This window comes from Hipposideros armiger, unplaced genomic scaffold (genome assembly GCF_001890085.2).
Source record: "Hipposideros armiger isolate ML-2016 unplaced genomic scaffold, ASM189008v1 scaffold_49, whole genome shotgun sequence".
Taxonomy (NCBI): domain Eukaryota; kingdom Metazoa; phylum Chordata; class Mammalia; order Chiroptera; family Hipposideridae; genus Hipposideros; species Hipposideros armiger.
The window spans coordinates 1,491,893-1,518,417 of record NW_017731399.1 but is presented as its reverse complement, the minus strand read 5'-3'; the positions used below and the strand labels follow the sequence as shown (position 1 = coordinate 1,518,417).

At 43.7% G+C, this 26,525-nt stretch overlaps 1 protein-coding gene across 1 annotated transcript in view; it reads left to right on the top strand.

Moving 5' to 3' along the window:
• Nucleotides 1-26,525, top strand: part of IFT43 (intraflagellar transport 43) — a 79,066-nt gene that overhangs the window by 8,718 nt on the left and 43,823 nt on the right. The window contains exon 3 of the mRNA XM_019640266.1: nt 19,791-19,855. Within this exon, the coding sequence (XP_019495811.1) occupies nt 19,791-19,855 (65 nt within the window). The remainder of the gene's footprint in view (nt 1-19,790; nt 19,856-26,525) is intronic.

The window sequence follows — 26,525 nt, the reverse complement described above, 5'->3', positions numbered from 1 at the left end:
CTGAGGCCATATTGTAGTTACCAATTTGTATTGTCTCGTCCCTTCCCCTTCTCCTTCATCCCCACCTTGTCCCAACTAGCAACCCTTAGTTTTTCCTCTGTGTCTCTGAGACTGTTTCTGTTTACATTACTCATTTATTCAGTTTCTTAAAATCCACATATAAGTGAGATCATATGGTATTTGCCAGACACTTTCTACTATAAAGTTGCACTACCATATATTGAGGTTGGAGAAAAGTAGTTTCGGGCCAGACCTCTCCAGGACTGGCCTATCTCTCGGATGACCATTTCTTGATGGGGTCTAGACCTCTTTGTGGCTTAGCTTTTATTTTGCAGATTGTACTTTTAATAATAATAATTTTAGCTTATGTTGGAACAGTTGCTACCTTTCACTTAATCACCTGCCATGTGCTATTTCAGTTTCATGGTAGCTCATGAAGTAGGTACTATTATCTCATTTTAGCTCTGAGGACACGGAGATTTCAAGAGGTTAGGTGACTTGTCCAGAGTCATTCAGCTAATCTCTGACCCTAGTCTAGTTTTTCTGACTCCAGCCAGGTGCTCTACCACCACCTAACCTCTCCTAGCCTCTAGCTAAGTAAACGCACAGACCTCCTAGTAGGAAAAGGCTTTTGGAGGGAGGGGAGAGACGTTTGGATCATTTGTGCTTTTGGAATCCTTTTGGAGAGGGAGGATGTTTTCACTTGATCACCCTTATTCATCGGCTTGTCTAGAGAAGTGTTTGAATCCCAGCTGTTCCCTTTCTCTTCCCCCCATCCCTTCAGTGTTCCTCCTAGGATGCAGAATTGAAAGTTAGCCAGATTCTCATGCAGGAATCTGAAAAATGCTGCTGGGCTCATGTTCCCAAATTAGGCCAATGTCCTCATCCCCCAGCAGCTTCACTCAGCTGGGGCTCCCTTGGAGGCTGGCATGACGTCTCTCGCCCTCCGCCTGTTCCCTGACTGGTCTGCCAGCTGGGCAGTTATTTTCAGCCCAATAGGGTTATCTGCTGACCCTTTTTGGTGACATTTTTCTCCTTTCTCACAAAAATAACTTTCCTGATTGGTCACATTTTTCAGCCTTTTTCGTAGTCCCCCTCCAATGGGCTGGATTGAATGATGCTTCTGATAACGTCGCTGAAGAGGGATGCGGGGAATTTGATGTGGAACTGCTCATGAGGAATGTGTTTTCCACACTTCATATTTATTTCATACTTTGCATGTTTCAGTTTTGAGCTCTCCCTTGTGGTGGACAGATGCGCATCACTGACCCATCCCAGGGGCCGGCCACTGTGTGGGAGGGAATGTCATCTCAGGGTAGAGCCTGCAATTAGAAATAGCATCTCAAGATTCTCCTCCAGCTCTGGCTCAGGCACTTTCACTGGTCCAGTACAATGCACATTCCCAGCTCATGCCTCTCTTTACTATCTGTAAAGCGGAGAGTCGCCCTGGCTGGCTTCCTCCAAGTCCCGGGATGAAAGGCAGTGCTGGAAGAGCACTGTTAAGATTCTTTTCCTCACCTTTGGGGAGGGTTCAATGAGAAATACATGTAAAGAGTTTAGCCTAGTGCTCCTTTAAGCTTGTTATTATTGACACAACCTGAGAAGTAGAATAGATGATCATTTAATCATTAGTCCCAGCTTTGCCAATTACTGGGTTTATATCCTGGGCAAATCACTTAACCACTTCAAGCCTGTTTGCTCATCTGTTGAATGGAGCTGATAGTATTGGCTATCTCATAGGGTTGTTGGAGGATTAAATAAGAGAATGTATAAAGCTCTCAGGACAGTACCCACCACATGCTAACAATTATCTGTGTCACATGAGAATTAGAAAGTATTATCAACTTATCTTCAAATACAGTTCTGTTCAGGATACAGAGATCTCCTTATTTCATAGAACTAACTGGACTTTAGGGCAAAGAAACATTTGGATGAAGAGTCCTGTTGGTGAGAATTCTTTGTGCCACTTGAGACCCATTTCATTTGTCTCCTCTAGAAGCATCTCTGCCTAAGCCATTGACCAGTTATTAATATTTGCCAATATCCTTCCATCTTCTTTTCAAAACCCAACTCTCTGTCTAGAGGTTGGCAGTCTTTCCATTCCTTAATTGCTGACATATCATTTTGTCATTCTGGAGGCATATGAGTAGAAAATGAGGAGGGCAAGAGTGACCTTGGTGACCTCTGTGACCTTGGAGTGGACGGTAACATCCATTCACTTTACTTGATTGAAAGCTTTCTATGTGCCAGGTATTATGCTTGAAGTTGGCAGGACAGTGACAGATCAGACATGCTCCCTGTCCTCTATGATCTGGGGGCTGCAGAGAAGTATGTGCCAGGTGGAGGTGAACACAGAAGATATGGGAATACCTACATTGCAGCCCTTTTACTCTTGGGGACATCTGAAAAGTTTGTCCAGGAAAATAAATCACGTTTGAGTTGAGACTTGAAGGATGAATAGAAGTTAGTGGATGTAAGGGGCCTGGGTGGGGTACGGAGAGGAGAGTATTTCGACTAGAGGGACGAACATGTGCCAAGTTCTGGAGGCAAGGGAGAGAGCATGGCACGTTGGATTTGTTAGTGGAGGAAGTCACCATGCAGGTGATGGAGTAATGGCCTCAGTGACCTTTGCAAGCAGTAAGATGGTTTTCAAATATTTGAAAACCAACCCCCTTGCCTTTTTTGACAAATGAACCATATGAGGCCAGCATTTCTTACGTGGCACTGAAATAATTGGTGATATTATGAGGGTCAGACTGTGACCTTTCAATATTTTTGTAGCCTTGTCTTTCACTGATGCATCTTCAGTGCAGCCATTCCACTTCTTTCTTTGCATTTGTGTTTGCTGTTCAAGAGAACCTCTGAGATGTGCTCAAGTGTAGTATTGATGGCTTGGAACTCACCTGGCTCATCCTTCATAAGAGGTGCTTAGTAGACCAGTAGCTTACAGTGTTCATATGTAATTTATGCCTTAAAAATTCTTAGCTTCCTCTGAGAATAGAATACACACACCACACACACACACACACACATACTGTGTGTGTGTGTGTGTGTGTGTGTGTGTGTGATCCTAGTAACCCTAGGAGAGAAATCTGCCTGTCATGGAAGTAACGTTGAATTAGTCATAGTCTGATAGGATTTAGAGAATGTTTTTTGATTTCACAGAATAAGAGACTAAATCACCTAGATTCTACTAATTACAAGTAAATGCTAGGTGCTTAATAAAAATATGTGTAAATGTGTCAATGATACCAGCCCAGTCAGTGCTGGACCTATAACTATTGCATTGCCTCAAGGAAGATGAGAACCCCCACCTTAGACTCCTCTGCATCCTTAATTTGCATTAAAAGAACACACATGTGATTAGCAACCATAGGTCATATCTGCTTACGACTCATTCCAAGTGGAATGGGTCAGATTCCATTTTAATATTGGAATTTGGCTTGACTCCTGTTTGGAGTAAGTGGACTACTGGCTCATGTTCAGAAATCTTACTTTTTGGTATGTGAATGTTTTCGTGTTAATAATACTTTTGTTGTGGTGAGAATTGACTTATATTCAGGCAAGTTTCCCAGAGCAAAGACTTCTCAGAATCTATGGCTGTAAATTTCATTCTGTTAGGAAAAAAAAAAGTTGAAAATTAGAGAATGGTTTAAGGCACTGTTAACTTACCTGGACCACAACAGTTGCCTCATAACTGGTCTCTCCTTTTATATTCCCGCCCTCCTGCAGTTTAGCCAGAATGGTCTGATAAAAATGTGCAGGATTCATTTCACACCCCAAACCCTTTAATGGATGCCCATGGCCCTTAAGATAAAAAAAATCACAAATTTTTAACTTTGACCTTGTGTGATTTGGGCCTTGCCCACCTCTCTAGCCTCATTTCATACCTGCTACCTCGGTTGCAGTCACAGGGAGTCTTTGCTTTGCTTATGCAGTTCCCTATTTATTTGAGTTCCCTAAAACACTGTCATTCTGTAGAGTAGAGTAAAGTAGAATAGAGTAGCTCCCTAGAATAGTCCCCCCTACCCTTTGCTGGGCTGACTCCTACTTCTTTGGATTCAGTGTGAATATCACTCCTTCTGTTAAATATTACATTCTCATTTAAATTAGCTCCCCTTATTATACTCTCTTGTAGCTTTTTGTTCGTTTCTGCTTTTTCTCTGCCACCCTCACCACAGTTTGTAACTATGTTTGTGTAACTATTTAGATCCGCCCCCCTCACTAATTGTAAGCTGCTCCCCTGGCACTTCGTAGGTCCTCAGGAAGTACTCACCCAATGAATGAGGAACAGGTGCGGGAGGGTGATGAGCTCAATTTAGGAGCAGGCAAGTTTAAGGTGTCTGTGAGACCACTAGCTGGAGAGGTCCAGAAGGCTTCGATGTTTGGGACTCGTGCTCCGGACTGGGCTCAGCTGGAGCTAGAGGTTAGGAAGCCATTCGTACTGAGGTGGTAAATAGAAGCCCAGCTCCAAAGGGGAGAGTTTGTAGGGTAAGAAGAGAAGAGGCCTTGGACAGAACCTGAGGAACCCCCAGATTTAAGGGACACACAGCCAAAGAATAGCTCACAAAAGGAGATGGAGGAGGAGTGGCTAGAGAGGCGAGGGGGAAGTAGGCGCCTGTGGCGTCCAGAGCCAAGATAAGCGCGCATGTTAAGGACTTGGGTCAAGAGCGTTTGGTGTTGCCAAGAGGACCCAGGAAAGTGAGACCCTTTTTCCGGAGCAGGGTCTATTGGATTTAGCAATAGGGGTCCCTGTACTTTCAGGGGAGCCTTCAGAGAGGGGCCTATGGGCGCCTGGCACAGTACCACACACCAGGCAGATTCTCAGTAAATATTTTGAAAGAATTGAGTGACTATGTTTTGACATGCGTGCTTGTAGTATAGTTTGATGTCAGGCATTGTGATATCTCCAATTTTGTTCTTTCTCAAGATTGCTGTGGCTATTCAGGGTCTTTTATGGTTCCATATAAGTTTTTGGACTATTTGTTTTTGTTCTGTGAAAAATGCCATTGGTATTTTGATAGGATTGCATTGAATCTATAGATTGCTTGGGATAGTGTGGACATTTTAACTATGTTAATTCTTCCTACCCACGAGCATGGTATATGAGGTCGGACAATTAAGTTCGCAAACTCATCTTAGAAAAAGTGCTACATACCTCATTGCTGAATATCACTACGGTCACCCTTGAAGTCCTCCCTGTGCATGGGAAGCTATGCACCGACGCCAGTGCCTAGTCCACCCTTCAAAGCAATTTTGGAACTTTCTCTGGAATGGCTATCAGAGCCGTCATCGTATTACCCTTGATATCCTGAATGTCATTAAAATGTCTTCTTTTGAATATTTCCTTTATCTTCGGGTAAAGAAAGAAGTCATTGGGGGCCAGAACAGGTGAGTAGGGAGGGTGTTTCAATACAGTTATTTGTTTACTGGCTAAAAACTCCCTCACAGACAGCGCCATGTGAGCTGGTGCATTGTCGTGATGCAAGAACCATAAATTGTTGGCAAAAAGTTCAGGTTGTCTATTTTTTTAAATTAATTATTATTTTTTTTTAAATTGGGGAATGGGGGAGGGCAACAGCATTGAAGAATCAGAGAAGGGGAACAGACAAATTGCTGTCCTTTTTTGTTCTTCAGTCTGGTTGTGGAGGATGTCGCTTCACAGGTCCATGCTGGTATTATCATTGCACTCTTCCTGGGTGAGGCAGTTGCTTGCCGGCCCTTGGACAGCCATTCATGGCGGCTCACCACAGCTCACGCCGGCTGCTGGCCAGCCCCACTGCAGCCTACACCATCGCCTCACGGCAGCCCAGCTCCAGGTCGAGCTGTTGTTCACTATCTTAGCTGTAGAGGGCGCAGCATCACTGCCCCTCATGTGGGATCTGAACCAGGGCCCTGCCACTCAGAGCTAGCATCCCAAGCCAACTATTAACCAACGCATCACTCGGCCGGCCTGTGGTTGTCTATTTTTTTCACGCAGCCTTTTCAGCACTTCCAAATAGTAAACTTGATTAACTGTTTGTCCATTTGGTACAAATTCATAATGAATAATCCCTCTGATATCAAAAAAGGTTAGCAACATGGTTGCAGCAAGTTTGCGAAACTTAATTGTCGGGCCTCATATGTTTCCATTTATTTGTATCTTCAGTATTTCGAGTACAGGTCTTTTACTTCCTTGGTTAAATTTATTCATAGGTCTTTTTTTTTTTTTGGATGCAGTTATAAATGGGGTTGTTTTGGTGGAGCTGAAAGAAGACAGAGCATGAGCTTATTGAGACTTAATTTGCATGGTTGTGCATTTTCTCCACCACCCCTCAGCAGGCTGGGTATTGACATAGCGGAGGCAGTGGTTGGCTTGATACAGGTTTTGGGAATTTCTAGAGGAAATGTGGTAAAAGGACAAGGAAATAAGGCATGATATGATGGACCTTGGAATTGAGCTGGGTTGATAGGAAAGGAAGTGAGACCAAGAAGGACATTCTTAGATAAGGATGGAAGGACAGGACTAGATATTTCAAAGATGGAGCAGTTTCAGGTTATAATGAGTTTGAAAAAGTAGCAAGGTCGTTGGTGTCTAAAGGCTTGGGAAATTATGAATCTAAGCATTAGATGAATTGTTCATGTGAACATTGACTTAGAATGATGGGACTAGTTGTGGAGCAAAAATGTCCAAATTTTTGATCAATCTGTGCTCAGGCAATTGTTAGTGACAGGGAGAAGAAGGAAGGAGGTGATGTGGCTGAACGGTATGAGTTTCCAAAGAAGTGTTCTGTATAATTTGGAAGATTGATGGTCTAAAAGAACTTTGGGAGGTGAGGCAGGAGTGTTATCTTGGAACTGGTTTGTGGGGTTTTAAAGAACGAGCAAGCTCAATTGGAGAGAACTGCAAGACAAATGAAGTCCACAGGGGAAAGCCGGGTTTTAGGAGATGAAAAAAGTGCTGTGAATACAGAATATCTAATCTGTTTAGGAGCCATAAGATCGTGATCAGAAAGCTTCATTGAAATCATTAGCTAGGCTAGATTTCTTTTCATTATGTAACGTGTCAATAATTACCAAGAAGGAGCAGAATGATAGTAAAATATTCTTTTAATAATGGTACTTTGCAGGAAAAGTGTACTGACTAATGTTGAATGTCATTGGTGATAGACTGAAACATTTATGGTCACATGCCTTTACCCAGCATAATAGGGAATTATGTCACCGTGTTTAGCTGATTGCTTTTATAGTCCATTTGAATCCCCCCATTGGCTTTTCAGGTATAGCTTTTTATACCCTCTTTTCAGTGGGTGCTCTAGGGATTGGCATATGCATCCTTATCATTGGCTACATAGTGTTAATATCATACTACTTCACATGAAGTGTGAGATCCTTGTAGCAATATAAGTCCCATTTGTCCCCTCATCCTATGTGCTAGCGATGTCATATACTTTAAAACTACATATGTTATAAACGCCACAATACCACTTGTCATTTCACTTTAAACAGTTGTCACTTAGAGAAATTAAGAGAAAAAGAGATCGTCTTTTATATTCATCTTCATGTCTACCATTTCTGTTTCATTTTGTAGATCCAAGTTTCCATCCGGTGTCATTTCTCTATAGCCTGAAGAACTTTTCTTGGCATTTCTTGTAGTACAGATTTGCCAAAACAACTTCTCTGTTTTGTTGATCTGAATAACAGTTGATCTGAAACTGTTTTCATCTCACCCTCATTTTTAAAAGATATTTTCTATTGATAGAGAATTCTGGGTTAATATATATATATATATATATATATATATATATATATTTTTTTTTTTTTTAATTTCAGCACTTTAACGATTGTCATTGCTTTGTCCTCTGGCCTTCATTGTTTCCAATGATTGTTTTCCTGTATATACATCTTTTCTTCTCTTGCTGCTTTAAGGATTTCCTTTTTATCTTTTTTGATTTTCAGCAGTTTGACCATGATGTGCCTACCTGTGATTTTCTTTGTGTTGATTCTGCTTGGGATTTGCTGAGGTTCTTAGATCAGTAAGTCAATATTTTTCACCAAATTTGGGAAATTTTAGACATTATTTCTTCAAATATCTTTTCTGCCCAATTTTCTCTCTCCATGTTCCTGGGACTTCAAGTGCATATGCAGTAGTAATACCTGTATAATTTGTTCCAGAAACAAACTACTCATATTGCTAGACATCGCTCATTTACCACATTAAAATGTATTAGAAATGTTTGCTTGCCTTGTGGAACACTCGCAAACCACATTATTCGCAATCCAAGGTTTTACTGTATATTAAACTGCTTGATATTGTCCTATAGACTAGTCCTGTGTTTTTTGTCCATGAGGCATTGTTAATATTTTCCTATTTATTATCTTTTGTTCTTCAAATTGAATATTTTCTATTGATCTGTCTTTTAATTTACTGATTATTTCTTCTGTGTCAAACTGAACTTTTTTTGGTTCAGGTATTGAACTTTTCAATTCTACATTTCCATTTGTTTTTTTTCTCTTTTACATAGCTTCTTTTTCTGTTCAATTCCCCATTTTTTCGTTCATTATGACCATATTTTCTTTTAAGTCCTCGAAGATACTTATAAAGCTGCTTTAAAACCCTTGTCTGTTAATTCTAATATATGGGTCATATTGGGGTCAGTTTTTACTATTTTTTTTTTCTTTTGACTAGGGATCACATTTTCATGTTTCTTCACACGTCTAGTAATTTTGGTTTGTACAAAGGACATTGTGGATAATGCATTGTAGAAAATCTGGATTATATTACCTACTCTGAAAAGTGTTGATTTTTATTTTAGCAGTTTAATTATTTGCAGATCACCTTGAATTTATGGAGACTTAGTTTTAGGCTTTGTTAGGTCAGATCTATTTTGGTTTTGCCCTTAGTCCCAGAACAAATCCCATAATCCCAGAGCATGGTCTTTACTCCTAAGGTGTGGTTCTTCTGGGATTTCAGTGGAATACCCAAGGTGTGTCCCAAGTGCCTCTAACTTGGTGGAACTCAAACTCCAATCTCTCTCCCTTGCAGTAGTGAGCAACAGCTGAAATCTCATTTCCACTTCGTTGTTTTTTTTTTTAGCCCTTCAGTAGTTGCTCTCCACTGGGTTTCTTGGAGTCTCCTCCATGCATGTGCAGTTCAGGTATTAACTAAAGGAATTTAGGGGAGTTTACACGCAGATTTGGGGCTCCCTCCTTCCCAGGACTTCTCCCTCTCTATTTTTAGTGACTCTGGCAGCCCCCAGATTTGTCCTCAAGCCAATAAAACTGCAGCTTTCTGCTTGAATTCTAGCTGCTCTGTTGCTACCCAGACTGGGGATGGCCCTCAAGAGGAAGATCCATTTAAACATGGACTTTTACCTAGTGCAGTTCTTTTCTTTCGGAGAGCAAATCCCTTCCAGTTTCTGCCTGCTTTTGCTTGCCCTCCAGTGCCTTCAAGCAGTTGTTTTCTATATTGGGTCCAGAATTTATCATTGTTATCTGTGTGAAGGTTATTTGAGTACAAACTGCTCTCCCATTACTGGATCCAGAACCTGCCGATTGTTTTGGATTGTTTCAGAATTCACAGAGGCTGTTTTCAAGTGGTACGTTGGTGAGAAAACAATGAGTGTAGTTGTTGTAGGAACAGATTGTGTTGATTTTTCTTTTGGGATAACTGACAGAGGCCTTCAGGCACATTAGCTGTTGAGGCAGAAAGTATTCTGACGTCAGTAGTACACACAGAAGTAACAATGAGACTTACGGGTGTGAAAGAGGCCCAGAGATACAGTCACCAAGATGTACGGGCTTATCCGTGCCGGTGCTGTGCTGAGCACTCTGGAAGTTAATCTAGAAAGTCCTCTAGAGTTGGAGGGGTTGGCAGTGCCCTGTTTCAAGAGCAGGAAGTCTTCCTGTGTAGTCTCAGCTGAGTAGTACAGATGAAGTAACTTTCCCCAGGTCATGCCTTTCGTGTCCAGCCATTGTGCAATAGAGTGGCTGGCCTTCAGCCCTTTATGTTTGGGAATGGGTGGGAAAAGAGTCTGAGAAACAACCTTGGGCTTGGTCTGAGAAGCTGAAAAAGAGATAGAACCTAGCAGGCTGTAACACTGGCCTATGAGGAAGTTTTTACCAAAATGAGAAAACAAAAAACAATAGAATAACTTTTTCATTAACTGAATGTATTCAATTTAAAGAACCATTCTTTATCCTGGTTTGTGTCCTTGGTGATTTGGTAAGATTAAAAAGTTCCCTTCTTTAATGAAATGATGGTAAGAGGAAATGGTGGGGTGTTTTGTGTTTTTTTTTGAAGATTCTTAACAAAATTAAAAACTGTTAACTCTGTACTGCCAACCACACCTGACCCTTCACAAACAAAATTTGTTTTTCCAGATACTGACAGTTCATGAAATCTAGTTTCGAGTTTGGGAAACACAGTTCTAGAAGTTAAAGAAAAAATTTAGGATTCCCGGGGTCACTTGAAAGGTTGTTGGGAGGGTAGAATAAAGCGAGTGCTCATATGCCAGCCATGACCTTGCTCTGTGCTTGAAGCGTCTCCTCCTCTGTCTTCCACAACTGAGGCCTATAAAGAACTTCCGTGTGAGCCCTGCGATGTCTGGGGTCTCACCCCGGTGAGCAGGGCGGGGAACTGAACCCGGCTTCCTCACTGGGTGTCACAGGATGGGGGCTGCCAGCGCAGAGTTGAATGCAGTAAAACCTTGGATTGCAAGTAACGTGGTTTGCGAGTGTTCCACAAGACGAGCAAACATTTCTAATACGTTTTAATGTGGTAAAACGAGCAATGTTTTGCAATACGAGTAGTTTGTTTCCGGAACGAATTATGCTCGCAAACCAAGGTACTGCTGTACTCCTTTCGACCTCTCTCCACCTCTCCATCATCGCCCTTGAGGAGTCTTGTGAGAGATGAGGTTTCCAAAAGCATCCAGGTGACGGCTTGCTCCTCTGCTCTCAACTGGCTCCACATTATCCCAGCCCGGATTTGGTTGCGGTAGCAAGTCTAGACTATGCTTATACAAAGTTACAGGTGCCAGGAGGCCTTGCTTCTTGAAGTGCTGGGAGTTGACACCTCCGACCTTGCGTGCGTTCCTGGCTGCACACGTGCCAATGGCTTTTAACAAACTGAAAGGAGAATGACAAAAACGTATAGGTTTTGATTTATGATGAAAGCTGAAAGGAATGTTTATTTTGGCCGAACCAGGAAATGTATGGCGGAACAGGGCATTTCTTTATATGTGTCTGAAAGTTATAGACCCAAGAAGAGGGAGGGCTGATTTAGGATGACTCAAAGAGGAATAATTGAGATTAAGAGGATGCCATCATCGGGAGGAAAATCCAGGATGAATTTTAAGAATGATTTTTGGGGGCTGAAATCTGTTCTCTTTAGATCACCCTCTTCAACAAATTGCTGGCAGCCCAATCCCGCGAGTCCTTTGAAATGGGCAGCTTGATGACTGTGTATTGAGATATGGGAGATGGGTCTTTTTTTATTATAGGGCATGTGGGAATATTTGGGGAAGGTGACACCTCCAGAGTAATTGCAGACACTGTGGTTGTCCTGAGCATCACATTGATCTCTCACTGAGCAGCGAAACTGTGGTTTCATCTTCTCGGCACAGGTGACTTGAAAGCGCTTCTCTCTCTTCAGGGAAGCCGCAGTAGGTAAGAGGTGGATCCCTGGAAGGAAACTTGTGCTAGGCCGTCCCAAATAAAAGGCCCTGCAGTGTTTGCCTACCAGGCACTTTCCATTGTCTCAACCCGAGGCACGAAGGACTTTTTCCCACCAAAGCCTGCATTTTATTACTATTGTTATTTCGGATGCGTAATACAGTAGCCACTATCACCATCATTTATGAAGTGTTGGCTCCAGGCCAGAGATGGTTTGCCATGTTTGCAATAGGCCTAGAAGGGCCTCATGACCCTTCGCATTTTACACATGAGGAAAGAAGGCTTAGTGAAGATGGGGCTAGCCCAAGGCGACACAACTAGAAAGTGACAGTTCTAGAATTCCAGCCCAGCCAGGACTGCCCCTCCTTTCCCCGACCCTGACCTCTCCTCCCCTCCCCCACCCCACCCCTAAAACTGTAACTTTTTCCTTTACTTCTAACAAACTCACTTCTCCCTCCACTCCCCACCCCCACCCCCAATTTAGTCACTCATTCTTCAGTGTCACCGCACTGTTGGTATGAGGAGAGTGGCTTGTGATATGCAGTAAAGACACAGCTACTTCCCAAGCACAGAGATGTATGTGGAATTCAGCCTAACGCAGCTTGGCACAAGCTGTTACAGTTTGTTTTGGGCATCGCTTTTTAATCCCGACCTTACCCGTAACTCTTCCCTCTGCTGGCCTCACTAAACAGACAAGGGTGAGACCGAGCTATTTTCTGCTTCTCCTGTCTTACTGAACGTATCATCAATAGATACTGTTGTCACTGTTTTGCCATATTTACTTAAATGACAATTTATAAAATATTTTAAAATACGCATTTATGTTTCATATATAATTTGTTGCTGAATTATTTCAAAACAAACATCATGACAGGTCACTTAAATACTTCAGCATATAGCTCTAAAAAATAGAAACAGTCTCCTAGAAATATACTTTTCCACATCTAATAGTATTCACAATTCCTTAATATCACCTATTACTCAGTCCGTAATTCATTTCCCCAGGTGTCTCCAAAATGTCTTTTATAGCTATTTTTTTTTTCAACCCAGGATCCAATCAAGAAACACTCCATGAAGCTTCTCTTGTCTCTTAAATTTACCATAGTCCCCACCCCACACACACCTTTTTAATGGTCTTGGCTTTTTGGCGGGTTTGGGCCGCTTGTGGTATAGAGTTTCCCTCGTGCTGGATTTGTCTGATTCTTCCCCGTGTCACTGAACCTGCTCCTCTTTCACCTGACTTCCAGCTTGCTGGAAGGCCTGATTAGATTCCCACTAATGTGGTAAGAATGCTTCCTGGATGGCGCGGCGTGCTTTAAGCGGCAGCTCGTCATGTCCCACGGTTGATGCTGCTAAAAAGTTGGACCGCTGAGTTCAGGTGGTGATCGCTGTCTCTATGGTTAAGGAACGTTTTCTCCCTTGCAACAGGCACGTGATGTGTGGGGTGATTTTTTTTGGCACCGTGAAACTGTCCAGTTCCCCATCAATTAGTCTTTCACCTAATGGCTTTAGCATCTATTGATGATCAGGCTTCTTTCGTATCCTTAAAATGGATTTTTCATTTTCGTATGTCTATTTCAGCTTGAAAGAGCTGTGTTTACTCACAGGGGCTCTTGGATGGTCCATTACCTTCCATGACCTTGTAAATCTATGAGGGGAAACTCAGGTTTATAGTGACTTAGTTGTCAGACCCAGGGTTGAGGCTGGAGGGAGACTTTGGCAAGATGGAACTGTGTGTAGTGGCCAAATTGGGGGAATAAGTGCAGCCCCTGCAGGGGATGCGAGTAGTCAGAAGTGTTAGTCTTCTCGCTCATCCAGCAGATAAGAACCGCTCTCTTGGACCTTCTTTCAAGTGGCTGGAGAAAGGAAGGGAAGTTTGCTTTTAGCCGGTAATCCAGGTTTGCACACGGGAGCTGTTTTGCTCCTAATAGCTGGAAGATGGGTAGGCATGAAGTGTGCAGTGGATCTTGCTTAACTAAACGTCTTTTCTGTTGGTAATTTATACGTGTGTTTGGGCTGGCTTTTTTTGAAACAGGTTGCAGTTTGGATTTGGACTGACTCATACCGTGAGGCTTCTCTAGGACTTGTGAGAGTTGTGTGAGAAGCTTCTAAACTCAAAAGGCTCCTTTTTTGGCACTGTAGCATCTTTTCTATTTTGGCATCTTAAGAATCTGGGGGAACCATATAAAGATCAGAAACAAGTCTGGCCCGAAAAGCTCCCTCTGACTTGGTAATTCCAGTGAGTTGAATCCTGGCCCATTCGGATGAGACCATATAAAGAGGCCGTTTCCTGAATTCCCCCGCTCTCTGCCTATCACAGGCTCCCTTTTGTAGAAAGCTGGTATTTCAGGACTGCAGCCACCAGTCACGTGCTTCCCGCTCTTTACTCGCAGTCATTGCTGCCCCCTGTTTATTTGTGGAGAGAACACATTTTTTGCTTCTCTTCAGGAGCTATGCGGGGTCCTGCCCCTTCTGTCCGTCCGGCGGCAGCCCCAGCGGGCGGTGCCCATTTCCCACACTCGGGGATGTGACTCGAGCTTTCAGAAGAGAGTGGGAGGGATGCACTGCCCTCCGGCGACCGTCACCCATTCCTATTTCTGTCCCTCCTGGTGTTGCACATTTTAGGATGCTTCCTTTTTTAAGAGAAGTTTGGCTAATGTTACCTGGCAGTAAATCTGCCAAAATTGGAAATAGTTTTCGCAGCAGATGTCTTGGGGCTGTGCCTCTGAATTTCAGAAGCAGAGCAATTTAAAGAATACACCAGGACTAAAGAATAGATCAGGCCTTCTTTCTGGCTTGTAAGATCATTTGGGCTTTACTCTCTCTCACACATCCTGGGTTTTTGGGTTTTTTTTCCCCTTCCTCCCTAACAGCGGGACAGCAAACAAATTTCTTCCAAAGTCATCACTCAAACAGACTGGAAATGTTTCCTGAGTGCTTGGTCAAGGAGGAGTCTGGAGTTGGTGTGCTCCATGAAAAAAAATGTCACAACTGTCTTAACGTGCCTAAAGATTACGTTTCTGGTTTTGAGGATGGAACACGAGTCAATTCCCTTTCCTTTAAATGCCCTGGTCATTACGCAGAAAATTCAGAATACAGAGAGCTCGGACACACACGATCTGAGGGAAAATCAACCACATGTTCCTGTGTTCCCTTGTCCTACCCAGACCTGACTGGCAGCAGAGGGAAGGACCTGTGGCCCAAATGGAAGAACCCACACTAAAGGGTTACAGCTTCTCACCGCTGCAGGTGGGGACTGGGGTTCTGACATTCGAGCTGGGGAGGGCATCCAGGCCCCCAGAGCCCCCCAGAATCTGATCTGTGACTGCATGGGGGAAGGGCAGGCATAGCATTTCTGGCAGTTGGTCCTAAAAGGAGCAACAGCAGTGTGTTGGCCTCAGAGTGTGTCCTGGGCACTGATCACCCTGGGCACAGCCATGGGGCTCTTTCTGAAACAGGGCTAACTAGGTATCGAGATGTCATCAGAGCTCTGAGGGAGAGCAGCCGGGCATTCAGGGGCTGGACTGTCCACCAGACCTTTTTAAAGTATATTGCTAAATGCCAGTCATCCGCTTCCATTTCAAACAGATCATTTGCACCTAATTTCAAACTACTGCATTATGATCAAGTTACATCAGCTTCCACTTGCAGCCAGCGTGGTAAAGTAATGGAGGCTGCGGTGCTCAGACTCCAGAGAGTTTCCCAGGGAGAGCTCCGATATCATCAGAGAACAGCATTTGCTATAGGCTGAGTGTTCTATGCTATCCTGCACCTTGTAGCTGGTGGCTTCAGAGTGCTTTCCTTATCTCTGCTTAGCCTGCCAATCTAGGGCCAGCCCCACTTTTCCCATAAAGCCTCTTTGACCTCTCGTCCTCAGCACTTCCCAAGTTGGTACAAGTCTGTTTAGCCTTTAGTTATGTATTACAAACGTATGCATGCTTGTCAGAGCACTGTCTTAATGATGTCCAAGGAGAAAGTGGCCCAAGAAAAACCACCAAAGGTGACAAGAAAACTGCATGATTCAATGGAACTACCCATGGCTGAGGGAGCCCTCAGCTTCGCCTTTGGACCCGGGATGCAGCCTCTCTCTGGAAGGGTGCTCGGTACCTCCGCCTCTAATGGCCATCTCCCACTTCCACTGCCGCCTCTTACGTTTCAGATGAAACCTGATGTCCGATCACATAGGTTTCGAACAGACCTGGCCCACCCTGGATTCTGCCTGGCTTCTCAGCCTCACTGAACTGGGGTAACATTTGAGGACAGGAATGACGTCTTGCTTTTTCTAACTCAGCTGGTGCGCGTAGGACAGTGCCCCGCTCCCCACCTAGGGAACAAAGCTGAATACTGGGGAAGAGCCTTTATAACTTGATAACAGTGGTTAACTAGGCCTGACTTATCCAGAGAGGGTATCTGTGTGTGGCCATACCAAGAATTTATGATAGAGAGTATTTACAAAAGAAATTTCTTACCTTTGAACTCAGAGTACTAAATCATGAACATAAGGATCCCCACTCAGGAAAGACACATCTCCCACGCAATGCCCAAGCCCTACCTTGCGGACATTAAGCTCTGCCTCCCCCCCCCACCCCCCACCCCGCATCTCCCATCTCCCATCTGGATGCCTCAGCGCTCTCTCTTGAGGTTGGCCAAGACTCCTACTAGGGACCAAGGGGGACAACTGTAACCCTGCCCTGTTTTGTGCAGAGAATTTCTTTGTAACGCTTCCTCACCCAGGTGATCTCAATGAAAAGTAGCTTACGTAGTTTTTACAACATATGTCAAACCCTGAAGTCTTTGGTCATTAGTATAAAACAAAAAAAGCCTCTGATTTTGGAACTAGTTGTTAATTCTATTTGATGTGGAGGAGGGACTGTTACAGGGTGATCTTTTTGTTTTTGTCGATGTAAGAATGTCCAAACTGGCACAGAACTTTTATAAGAATTTGTTTGAGTCAAACTGATGATATTTGCTGGGAAGCAAGATCTCAAATGCTTTGGAGAATGACAGTTATGTGGTTTCTTTTATATACTTAGACTTGAGGGAACGTAAGGAAGATTATATGAAGGTGGGAAAAAGCAAGGTACAGGACCGTTAACAAGATTAGGTGCTCTCTTGAGGATGGTTGTGCTTTCTCTGGTCTGGAAAAGAGGATTACTCCTGGCATTTCAAACTCATGTTAACCTATATGCCCAAAATGGTGGACAGGGTTTGCTTAAAAACCTTTCATTAAAGAAGTTACAAGTCTGGGCGTGACTACCCACCATGACCTGCCCAGGTAGGGATTTATGATCAGATCACCCGAGGTTACCTTCTCTTGGATTTATTATAGCACCCCTTTCTTGTTCACATTCTGAAACTATTGTCTTTTTTTTTTTTTTTAGCTGAGCCATCCTGCCACCTTTTGGCAGCTCAGCTCAGGTGGGCATCGAACCGCAGTTGCTCAGAGCTCAAACTCTTGAGCGAGCTCTTAACCAACTGAGCCACTCGGCTGGCCCCTGCTATTGTCTTCATTTAACAGCTGGTGCCATTTTGTAATGGGAAGAATATGAGAGAAAATGTGTCTTTGTGTTATGTCTACATAGAAAAGATTTTCACTTATGCTTTCAATAGCCATGGCTTCCTGGTTTGTGGTTAAAGAAGAGAAAGTGATTGTTTTGGTTTTTAGAATTTTAAGAAATTTGATTAACCATATAATGTTCATTAGTAGTCAACATGACAGCTCAGGCCAGGCTTAATGGAGTCTCTCTCTCTTTCTCTCTTTTTTCTGTTTTCAACTTCTTAAATGGTAGTTGAAATGATAAAATAAAAACATACAGAAAACCACTGTATGACCAAACAAAACGTATAGTGACTAGTTTGTGATCTTTAGATTCAGGAATTCACATTATCACAAGATGGCCCTATCCTTGAGGAAAGAAGTATGGAAGTTATCTGCAAAAGCACATGGATGATTTAAAGCCGTATTACTTTAAAACATCCTCAAGGGGCCTGATGTGGCTCAGGTCAGCTCTCCTTCACATGGAAGTCTCCCCAGTGTGCTGCCTGACCCACGGTAAGAGCTCAGGAAGACAAGGTCCTTGGTCTCCGCTTATACACAACTTTGATGTGTGGTAGTTTGGGTTATTCTGACCCCAGCTGGTCCTTACATTTCCAGTGCTCAGTGCTGTCTGAACAGCCTGAGCTCTGAGCTTCAATTCTAGATTCCTGGCACAGAGAATTCGGTTGGTTCCAATTGGGTCAGACTGGTACACCCCTGGTTCAGTCAACTGTGTCTAGCAAAGAAGGGTCATGGGACATAAGGCTTCCCCTCTAGCCTGGTGATGGGCTAGTGTGGGCTGGCAGGTCCACCAAACAGGATGTGTGGCCTGGGAAGCGATAGCGGGGGCCTCTTAGTCCATCCTCTTTGGATCCCTCTGCTGAGAAACCAACAACAGCTCATATTTCACTTCTGCATTTTTGTCATTTCTGAGATGTACAGAGCCCCCAGACAGCTCCATTACCTGCTTCTTGCATAGAAAACGCAAGCTCGTTTTCTCTAAAGTGCTGCATACATTCCCAGGAGCTAAGTTGGATACAGGCATTCTAGGACTTGGCTGCTTCTTAGTCAGTCATTTCCAGAAGGCTCAGCCTCACCCCAAAGAAAGGCCCCATATCTAGATGGAGCACGTCCTTGGCAGGCTGGGGTGCCCCTGGAGTGCTACTAGAGAAGCAGGAAAGAAAACATCTTGGTGCAAAAATTTCAAAAGTATCAAGAAATGTGTTTTGGCATGTGGAGGGAGTGTTTTCTTAAAACGTTTCAGGTTAGGCCTTAAGCAGCAGCCTTAAAGGATGTTGCAGTGACACATTTTAGTTGAAGGGTGAGCAGCCCACACCCTTCCTGCCAAATTTGGCCCACTGCTTGTTTCAGTAAAGTTTTATTGGAACACAGTTACACCCATGTGCGTCCTTACCACCCACCTGTGGCCATTTATTGCCCTGCAGAATCCAAGGAGAGGCATTGTAACAGATTGCGCGGTCCACAAAACCAAAAATATTGACCACCTAGCCCTCATAGAAAAAGTTTGCCAACCCCCCGTTTTAGTCCATTTATCTTAAGTGTCTCCTTAGACTAAGCAACAGTTAACGATTATGTGAAGTTCTTGGGGGAAAAGGAGGAATTTCAAAAAATATCTAGGTGTGTGCTGGGTAATTCAAAATAGAAAATGTTCTTTGTTCTTTTACCCAACTTGAGTGACTGAGTGGATTGCTTGATGTTCCTTTGGTATTTTTAGTTGATTCAGGCTGGACAAGGATTTCTGCACCACTTGTTGTTTCTGAATGTATCCATTGCAGGCGAATGCTTCCTGCCCAAATAATCTGAGATCTTTTAACCCACCGGTTTAGTTTATGACTTTTAAGCCAGCCTCTCTCTTATATCTTTATTTTATTCCTTTTCTGTTTATAGAAGTTAGTATAAATTGATTGTAAAAAAAAATTTTGGAAAATGCCCAATAGTACAAGAAGGAAAATAAAAATTTCCCATAATTCTATCACTGGAGTCCCCTTTCACTCATGTACTTAGAGCTAATTAACTCTAGATATTAGCTATTAATAATCTTTTCACAAAATCAGAAGCATATACCCACTGTTTAGCAACATGTTTTTAAAAGTTAATATATATTGAACCTTCTCATATCATTAAGTATTCTTTTTTAGCATAGTTTTTCATTACATTTTCATACTATTCATTATTGCATAGTATTTTCACTTTTGCATTCCGTGATTTACTAAATTCCTTATTGCGATCTGTTTTGGTTGTTGCCAATTATGTATTCATGATTCAAAAATGACATTGTTTCTCTCTGATTATTTCCTTGGGGTGAACTTCCTTGGATTAGAATTGCTGGCTTAAAAAGTGTGAGCATTTGTGTCTAAGACTTTCAGTAGACATTGCCAAATTACTCTCCAGCTCTTGCCAATTGGTCTACCCACCAGAAAGGGATGACAACACCCAGATTTTCATAGTAAATGAAATATTTATATTTGAAAAGTTTTGATAGGTTGCATGTTGCTTCAGGTGACTTTGACCAAAGCCACAGCTCGCTTGAATGCACATGTTGAGTGACTGTATTATTTCGGCTTCTCTTTCCTTGTAGGCTGTCCCTCCCAAACCACCCCGCCGCCAAGGAGGCTGGGCAGACGATTCCATGAAGGCTTCAAAGTGAGTGCCAGCAGCTCCTGGGAGGGAGGGTGGGTGCTTTGCTCTTGTGCTGTTATTCTTATTCTTATAACAGTTTATTGAGATGGAACTCATATACTTTACAATTCACCCATTTAAAATGTACAATTTAGTTGTTAGTCTATTCACAGACTTGTGCTGCTGTCACCACAACTAATTTTAGAACATTTTTATCACTCCCCCCAAAGAAACCCTGTACCTGTTAGCAGTTACTTCCCATGTCCCCCTAACCTCCCAGCCCTAGGCCACCACCAGTCAACCTGCTTCCTGTCTCTATAATTTGCCTATTTGGGACATTTCTTATACATGGAATCATATATGATGTCACCGTTTATGACTGGCTTCTTTTACTTGGCATAATGTTTTCAAAGTTCATCCATATTGTAGCTTTCTGTGTCATCCTTAAAGTAACTTTCTAAACAGAATAGAATTGCCTATTAGTAACTGCTAGATTACACATCATTTTGGTCTTTAATCCCTTGCACTAAGTCTTAGGTAAAAGGTAAACCAAAAAAAGTATTTACTAACCAGTGGGATAGCCAACTATCCACTTTAACTACTTAAGATATACTCAGGAAGGGAATTTTTATTTCTCAAAGAATACACATTACTCTTGTTCAGAATTTCCATCAGCAATTGTCGCCTTCAAAATCACACTATGTCAACTATAATTATATATACATATAATCACAGGATGTGGAGTAGAGTGTGGGAATGGAGTCAATGGAATTATAATAGGTAAGTATGATATCGGGGGTGGGAAGGCAGTAGATGGGGGAGGGGATTGTTTTTTTTGAGGGGTGAAAAGGATAACTATTGCATTGTTCTGTACACCTGAAACTAATAAAAAATAAATCACACTATTAAAAAATTTTCCAATTCTTTTCCTCTCCCTTCCTCTCCTCACCTCTAAACACACACACACACACACACACACACACACACACACACACACACACACACATTTCTTCCCCCTGAATCATTTGAAAAGGAGCTGTAGCTGTTATGATATTTCATGCATCTCTAAAGATTAAGGACACCCTCCAAATAATGATAGTAAAAATGATCACATCTAAGAAATTTCATAATGATTTAATAATACTTAATATATAGTTTACATTTCCCTACTTGTCCCAAAAAAGTCTTTTATAGCTCCAGGATCCCATCGGCCTTCTCACATTGTGTTTGGTAGTTCTTTCTGTTTTTAGTCTCTTAATCTAAAATATTGGGTTTTTGGAAGAGTCATGACGCATTTTTTCAATGAAAAACAGAAAAAATATGTCATGACTTTTCTGACAACCCAATAATTCCAACCCTGAGCCATCGCCACCCATACTGTGACTTTTTTGAAGAACCCAGGCCAGTTGTCTTGTAGAATGTCTCACATTCTCAAGTTCTCTGGTTGATGCCTCATGATGGATTCAAGTTAAAGCTTTTTGGCAAGAACAGGTGATACTGTTTAATTTTTATCCTATCAAAGTGGTATAGAAAGATATACTCAGAGATGTCTCGTCCCCATCCTTATCCCCTCTACCTCGTTCCCATTCATCCCTTATCAGTAGTCTCTTTATTCATTTCTGGTTTATCCTACCTATACTTCTTTTTTACAAAAAATAAGCATGTATATGCAAATATAAAAATTTATCCTTCTTTGTTTTCACGTATTTAGATTCAGCAAATTGTGGCACACAGACCAGCTGCCTGTTTTTATTTTATTTTTATTACATTTATTTAATTTTTAAAGATTTTATTGGGGAATTGGGGAAGGGGAACAGTGTTGGGGAATTGAGGAAGGGGAACAGCCAAGTTGTTGTCCATCAGTCTTAGTTGTGGAGGGCACCGCTAGCTCAGCTCCAAGTCCAGTCGCCATCTGGCTTCCCATCAGCAGCTTGTGGCCGCTCAGCTCAAGGTGCTGTGTTCAGTTTTTGTTGCAGGTGGGCGTAGTCCACCATCCCATGCGGGAGTCGAAATGGCAACCTTGTTGTTAGGAGCACGTGCTCTCACCAGCTGAGCCATCCTGCCACCTGTTGGCTGCTCAGCCAGCTGCCTGTTTTTAGAGATCGTCTTATTGGGACGCAGCCACACCCTAAATCTAACTTTTAAAATGTAGCTCTCTGATCCACATGGAATTAATGTCAGTGTATGGTAAGAGGTATGGAGCTAGTTTTATGTTTTTCTAAATGGCTTTCGTCCCAGCGCCATTTATTTAAAAATCCATCCTTTTCGCAGTGAACTTAGAAGCCACCTTTACCGTAATCGACATCTGTGTATGAACCTGAGTCTACTTTGGACTTGTTACTCTGTCCCATTCGTCCTTCTGTCCGTTCACCACGCTGTTTCCTTTATGGAACGTAACATTACTTTTTAGGGTTACCTAAGAACAAGAAGGTGACTTTGAAATGTAGGTGTCATTTCAAAGCGGAGCCCCATTTTTCTAAGCTGTTAGGGGATTTTAGTGCTTTTACTATCTGGAATTTATTTTGAAATATGGAAATGAGGCAAATCATGTATCTGCTCCTTAGAGAACAAAGGAGAATCTCAAGTGTTTATTCCTCAATGAATATATTAAAGATTTTTCCAGATGAAATCAGTTTCCTCTTGGAGAGAGATGCTTTTCCGTTTCGTGTGTTACTTCTCAAGGGATTACTTGCTTGGCTCCTCAGCCTGTGGCCTAGCTCTGACCCTTCTGAAAGTAGGCGTACCCAGGGCTCGTCCTTGAACTTCCTCTCTTCTCTGTCACTCACTCTTGGCATGATCTCAACCCAGTCTCAGGAGTCTAACTATCATACACTGATGACTCCAGAATTTATATGTCCGGCCCAGTCCTGCCACGAACATCCCGCTGCCCACGTGACGTTTCTCCTTGCATGCACAGCTCAATCCTAACATGTCCAAATCGGTCCTCTTAATTTCCACTCCTTCTACTTCATCCCCTAGCCTGTGCCTCCTAAAGCCTGGTCCAGATCTCCGTAAATGGTGACCCCATCTTCCCTGTTACTCAGACGATAAACGAGTTTGGCATCATCCTGGACTCCTGTCTTTGTCTCCACTCCTATTCAGCCTTATCAGCAAGCCGTGTTCAGTCTGGGGTTGAAATGCACCTGTTGTCTACGCTACCAGTGCCCAGCGATAGCCACCACCGTTTCTAGCATTGACTCATGTGAGAGCCTCCTGTCACCCTTTCACCCTTGCCTCCCTCAGTCTTATCTCTGCAGAGCAGGGTGACCTTTTGAAAACCTAGGTGAGATCATTTCACTTGTCTGCTCAGAACCCTCCAGTGATTCTCCTCCCAGCCAAAGGAAACCCAAAGTCCTTCCCGAGACTTACGAGGCTCTGTCTGACCTCCCTGTGTATAAAGTTGCACCCCTCATCACTCTGTGTTCCCCATCTCCTGCTTTATGTATCACCACCTGACCTACATGCATACATATGTGTGTATATGTGCACACACACATGCTGTCTTTTTCTTTCTATTGTAACGTAAGCTCCATGAGAGGATACGTACTCTTATTTGCATACCTCCAGAGCCTCAAACAGTGCCAGCCCATAATAAGCACTCAGTGATTACTGAACACATGAATGATCAGATCAGTAGTTTTGATTGATCACTTTGCTATCAGTGGGAATTGGAGCTCTGAAAGCCTGGCAGACCTGCTGGAAAGGTAACACTGTATGAAGGATGATAAGAGCCTGCACTGGGGCAGCAGCGTGAGCACGGATAGGAGAGGAGGTCTGGAGACATTTTGGAGGTAGAGTTAATAGAAGTGTCATTGGTTGAATGCAGGGCAGAGGGAGGGGCTGAAGGTCACTGTGACGTGCCTCACTTCGGTGACTGGTTGGGTCGTGGTGCCATCAGATAGGGAATGCAGGAGGAGAGAGAGCTGATTGGGGCTGGTAGGGGTCCATGTTGATCATTTCCACAGTTTTGGAGTTTAGAAGAGTGGTCAGAAGAGATGCAATTTGAGTCACCTATACAAAGAGAAGACAAGAACAGAGCCTTCAATTTGGCTGTTTGAAGACTACTCGGGCCTCTGAAAAAGTGGTTCTGTGACTTACATTGGGGCAGAAACCAGATTCCAGTGGGCTGAAGAGGAAGTGAGGACTGAGGAAATGGGGACAGTAACACAGGCTACTGCTCTGAGAAAGAAAGGACAGAGAGGGGACAGGATTTGGAAGGGGACGCCTGTGTTGAGAAGCGTGTGTGTAGCACCTGGGCAGAGAGAGTCCAGGTGAAACAGGGAGGATTAGAAGGGGTAGGGTCCTGGAGGAGGGATAGGATCAGACCTTCCAAGAAAGATCAATTAACTTTGGACAAGATGCGGTGGGACATTTTTCCTCTAGGATAGGAGAAAGCTTGGAAGGGCTGGGTTAGTTATCAAGAAAGCTGGAGAAGAAGAGGGGATTGTGGGAATTTCATTTTGGATTGGCCTCTATTTTATTTTTTAAAGTAGGAAGGTAGAGTGACTGTTGAGCTTGTTGAAGTGAAGGACAGCTGGCATCTGGGGGCAAGTAGAACAGATGTGAAACAGGAAGAAGAAAGGAGGCTGACTAGGGGTAAGAGAGGCAATAGCGGGCTCCCCTGAGGATCTGCCTCGTGAAGGCTGGAAAACAGGAGCTTCTGCTGTTTGCAGGGCGCTCCAGGGACCTCAGAGTGCTGCCCGCCCTGCAAAAGCTTGGACTTCAACTGGGGAGAGCAGGCATTTTCATTTCACAAAAATCAGGAATGGCAGAAGGCGCACATCATACGAGAGAAATGAATGAACTAGGCTAACACTGGAGATGTGACCTCACAGGAGAAAGCCTGAACAGTGGTCCGGGAGTCCCTTGCATCGACGATGGGGGTCACGCGGGGTGAATTCTGATGACTAAAGAGACTCGGAGGAGAGTATTCTGTTCAAGGACTGGTGTAGGCATAAGTGTTGGGGGAGCTGGGGGCAGTACCTCATTGTCAGTCTGGTTAGAGCAGAGAATTCACCCTGAAAAACAGTGTCCTCTCTTTAAATTCTTTTGGGGGGATGATAGTAGGGCACTGTGCTAGACACCTGTCTTAGTCCGTTTGGGCTGCTATAACAGGACACCACAGACTGGGTGACTGAAACAACAGCTAGTTCTCACAGTTCTGGAGGCTGGGAGCCTGCGATCAGGGTGCCAGCATGGTTGGGCGCTTGCTGAGGGCCCTCCTCCAGGCTGCGTCCTTACATGGTCTGCCTTGGCGTGTGCACACACAGAAAGAGATCTTGTGTCTCGTCCTCATTTTATAAGGGCACTAATCCTACCATGGCTCTGCCCTCGTGACCTAATCACCTCCCAAAGGCCCCACCTCCAAACACTATCACGTTGGGGACTAGGGGTTCAACATAGGAATGGGGCGGGGTAGACATTTCTTCCATAGCTGCGCCTTGTATGTGCATTACTCCAGCTCTGCCAGATAGGTTCCATTCTGTAAGGTAGGTATGTTCCCACTAGGAGGGTGGGGTGAGGAGAGTGAGGCTCACAGAGACCTATGTCTGCTGTCACCAGGGGAGAGGTGGAGGGCTGTTTACACATCTGACCGAGACCTCACAGCCAACGGATGTGAGTTTCTGGGATACCTTTGTTTTATTTGCATTACGCTGCCCAAGACAGAGAGCCGAGCATGTGTCCCCACCTCACTGGCTAGAGGTGTTGGGTGCCAGAACTCAAACACTCACTCCCGAACTATAGGAAAGGGCCAACTTCGGGAAGTGCCTGACCTCTGGGCTCACTACCTGTCCCTTCTCCTGGCACCAAGGTCATGGCTGTGCCAAAGATCCCACCTTGGAGCTGGGCTGCCTTTGGCTCTGAAGCTGCACCCCGAGGTGGGACACTGGCGTGGCCATGGGGAATGGAGCTGAATGAAAGGCAACCAGACTTGGCAAAGGGAGGAAGGATAGGTAGTCTGATTAAGTTTTGTCTCAAAGTGTCTGTTTTTGGGTTTGTCCCTGCATTGATCTGCAAGGGAATGAGGCAAGTAATGGCCCCTCAGGGACTTTCAGGACTTTGCTCTCAATGTCAGCCGTCATTTTCAATCACCCTCTCCCTCCCAGCCATTAATTTTGGCCCAGGATCATGGGGACTTGTCCATCTATCACTCCTAATTGACACTAAATGATCTGTCAGTTTATTGATGAACGGCAGGAGTGGAATTGTCACAATATATTTTACTTTCTAACAACTCCTCCTGACAATTTTACCTTGTCCATCTCACTCTCCTCACATAAATCTCCATTGGCCGCTCATTGCTTCTCACGGGCTCTTCTGGTGCCAGCCACTTCCACACCATCTGCACGCGTCAAGGACATCAAGATGGTGGTGGCACCGCCGTGTGCTGGTCCTGAGGTTGCTCCCTTCCCTCCTCCTCCTCTTTTTTTTTTTTTTAATGGCGTTGATGTTCCAAGAATACTAAAGGGCCTCTGTCCTCTCCCTCTGTGTCATTGCCATAGCAGAGTGGCTTTACCTTCTTGTTTCTAGCGAGTAGTTACATTCTTATTAGGTTACAAAAGTGTGAAAGGCAAAAACTCACGCAGCTTCCGGGCTCTGAGACCTGTCAGCACAGTTGCAAGCGCATGTTTTGTCCTCCTAACCCGGTCTGTTGTATACAGGCTGTCCATCCCCACAGAAGTCAGGGGCTTCG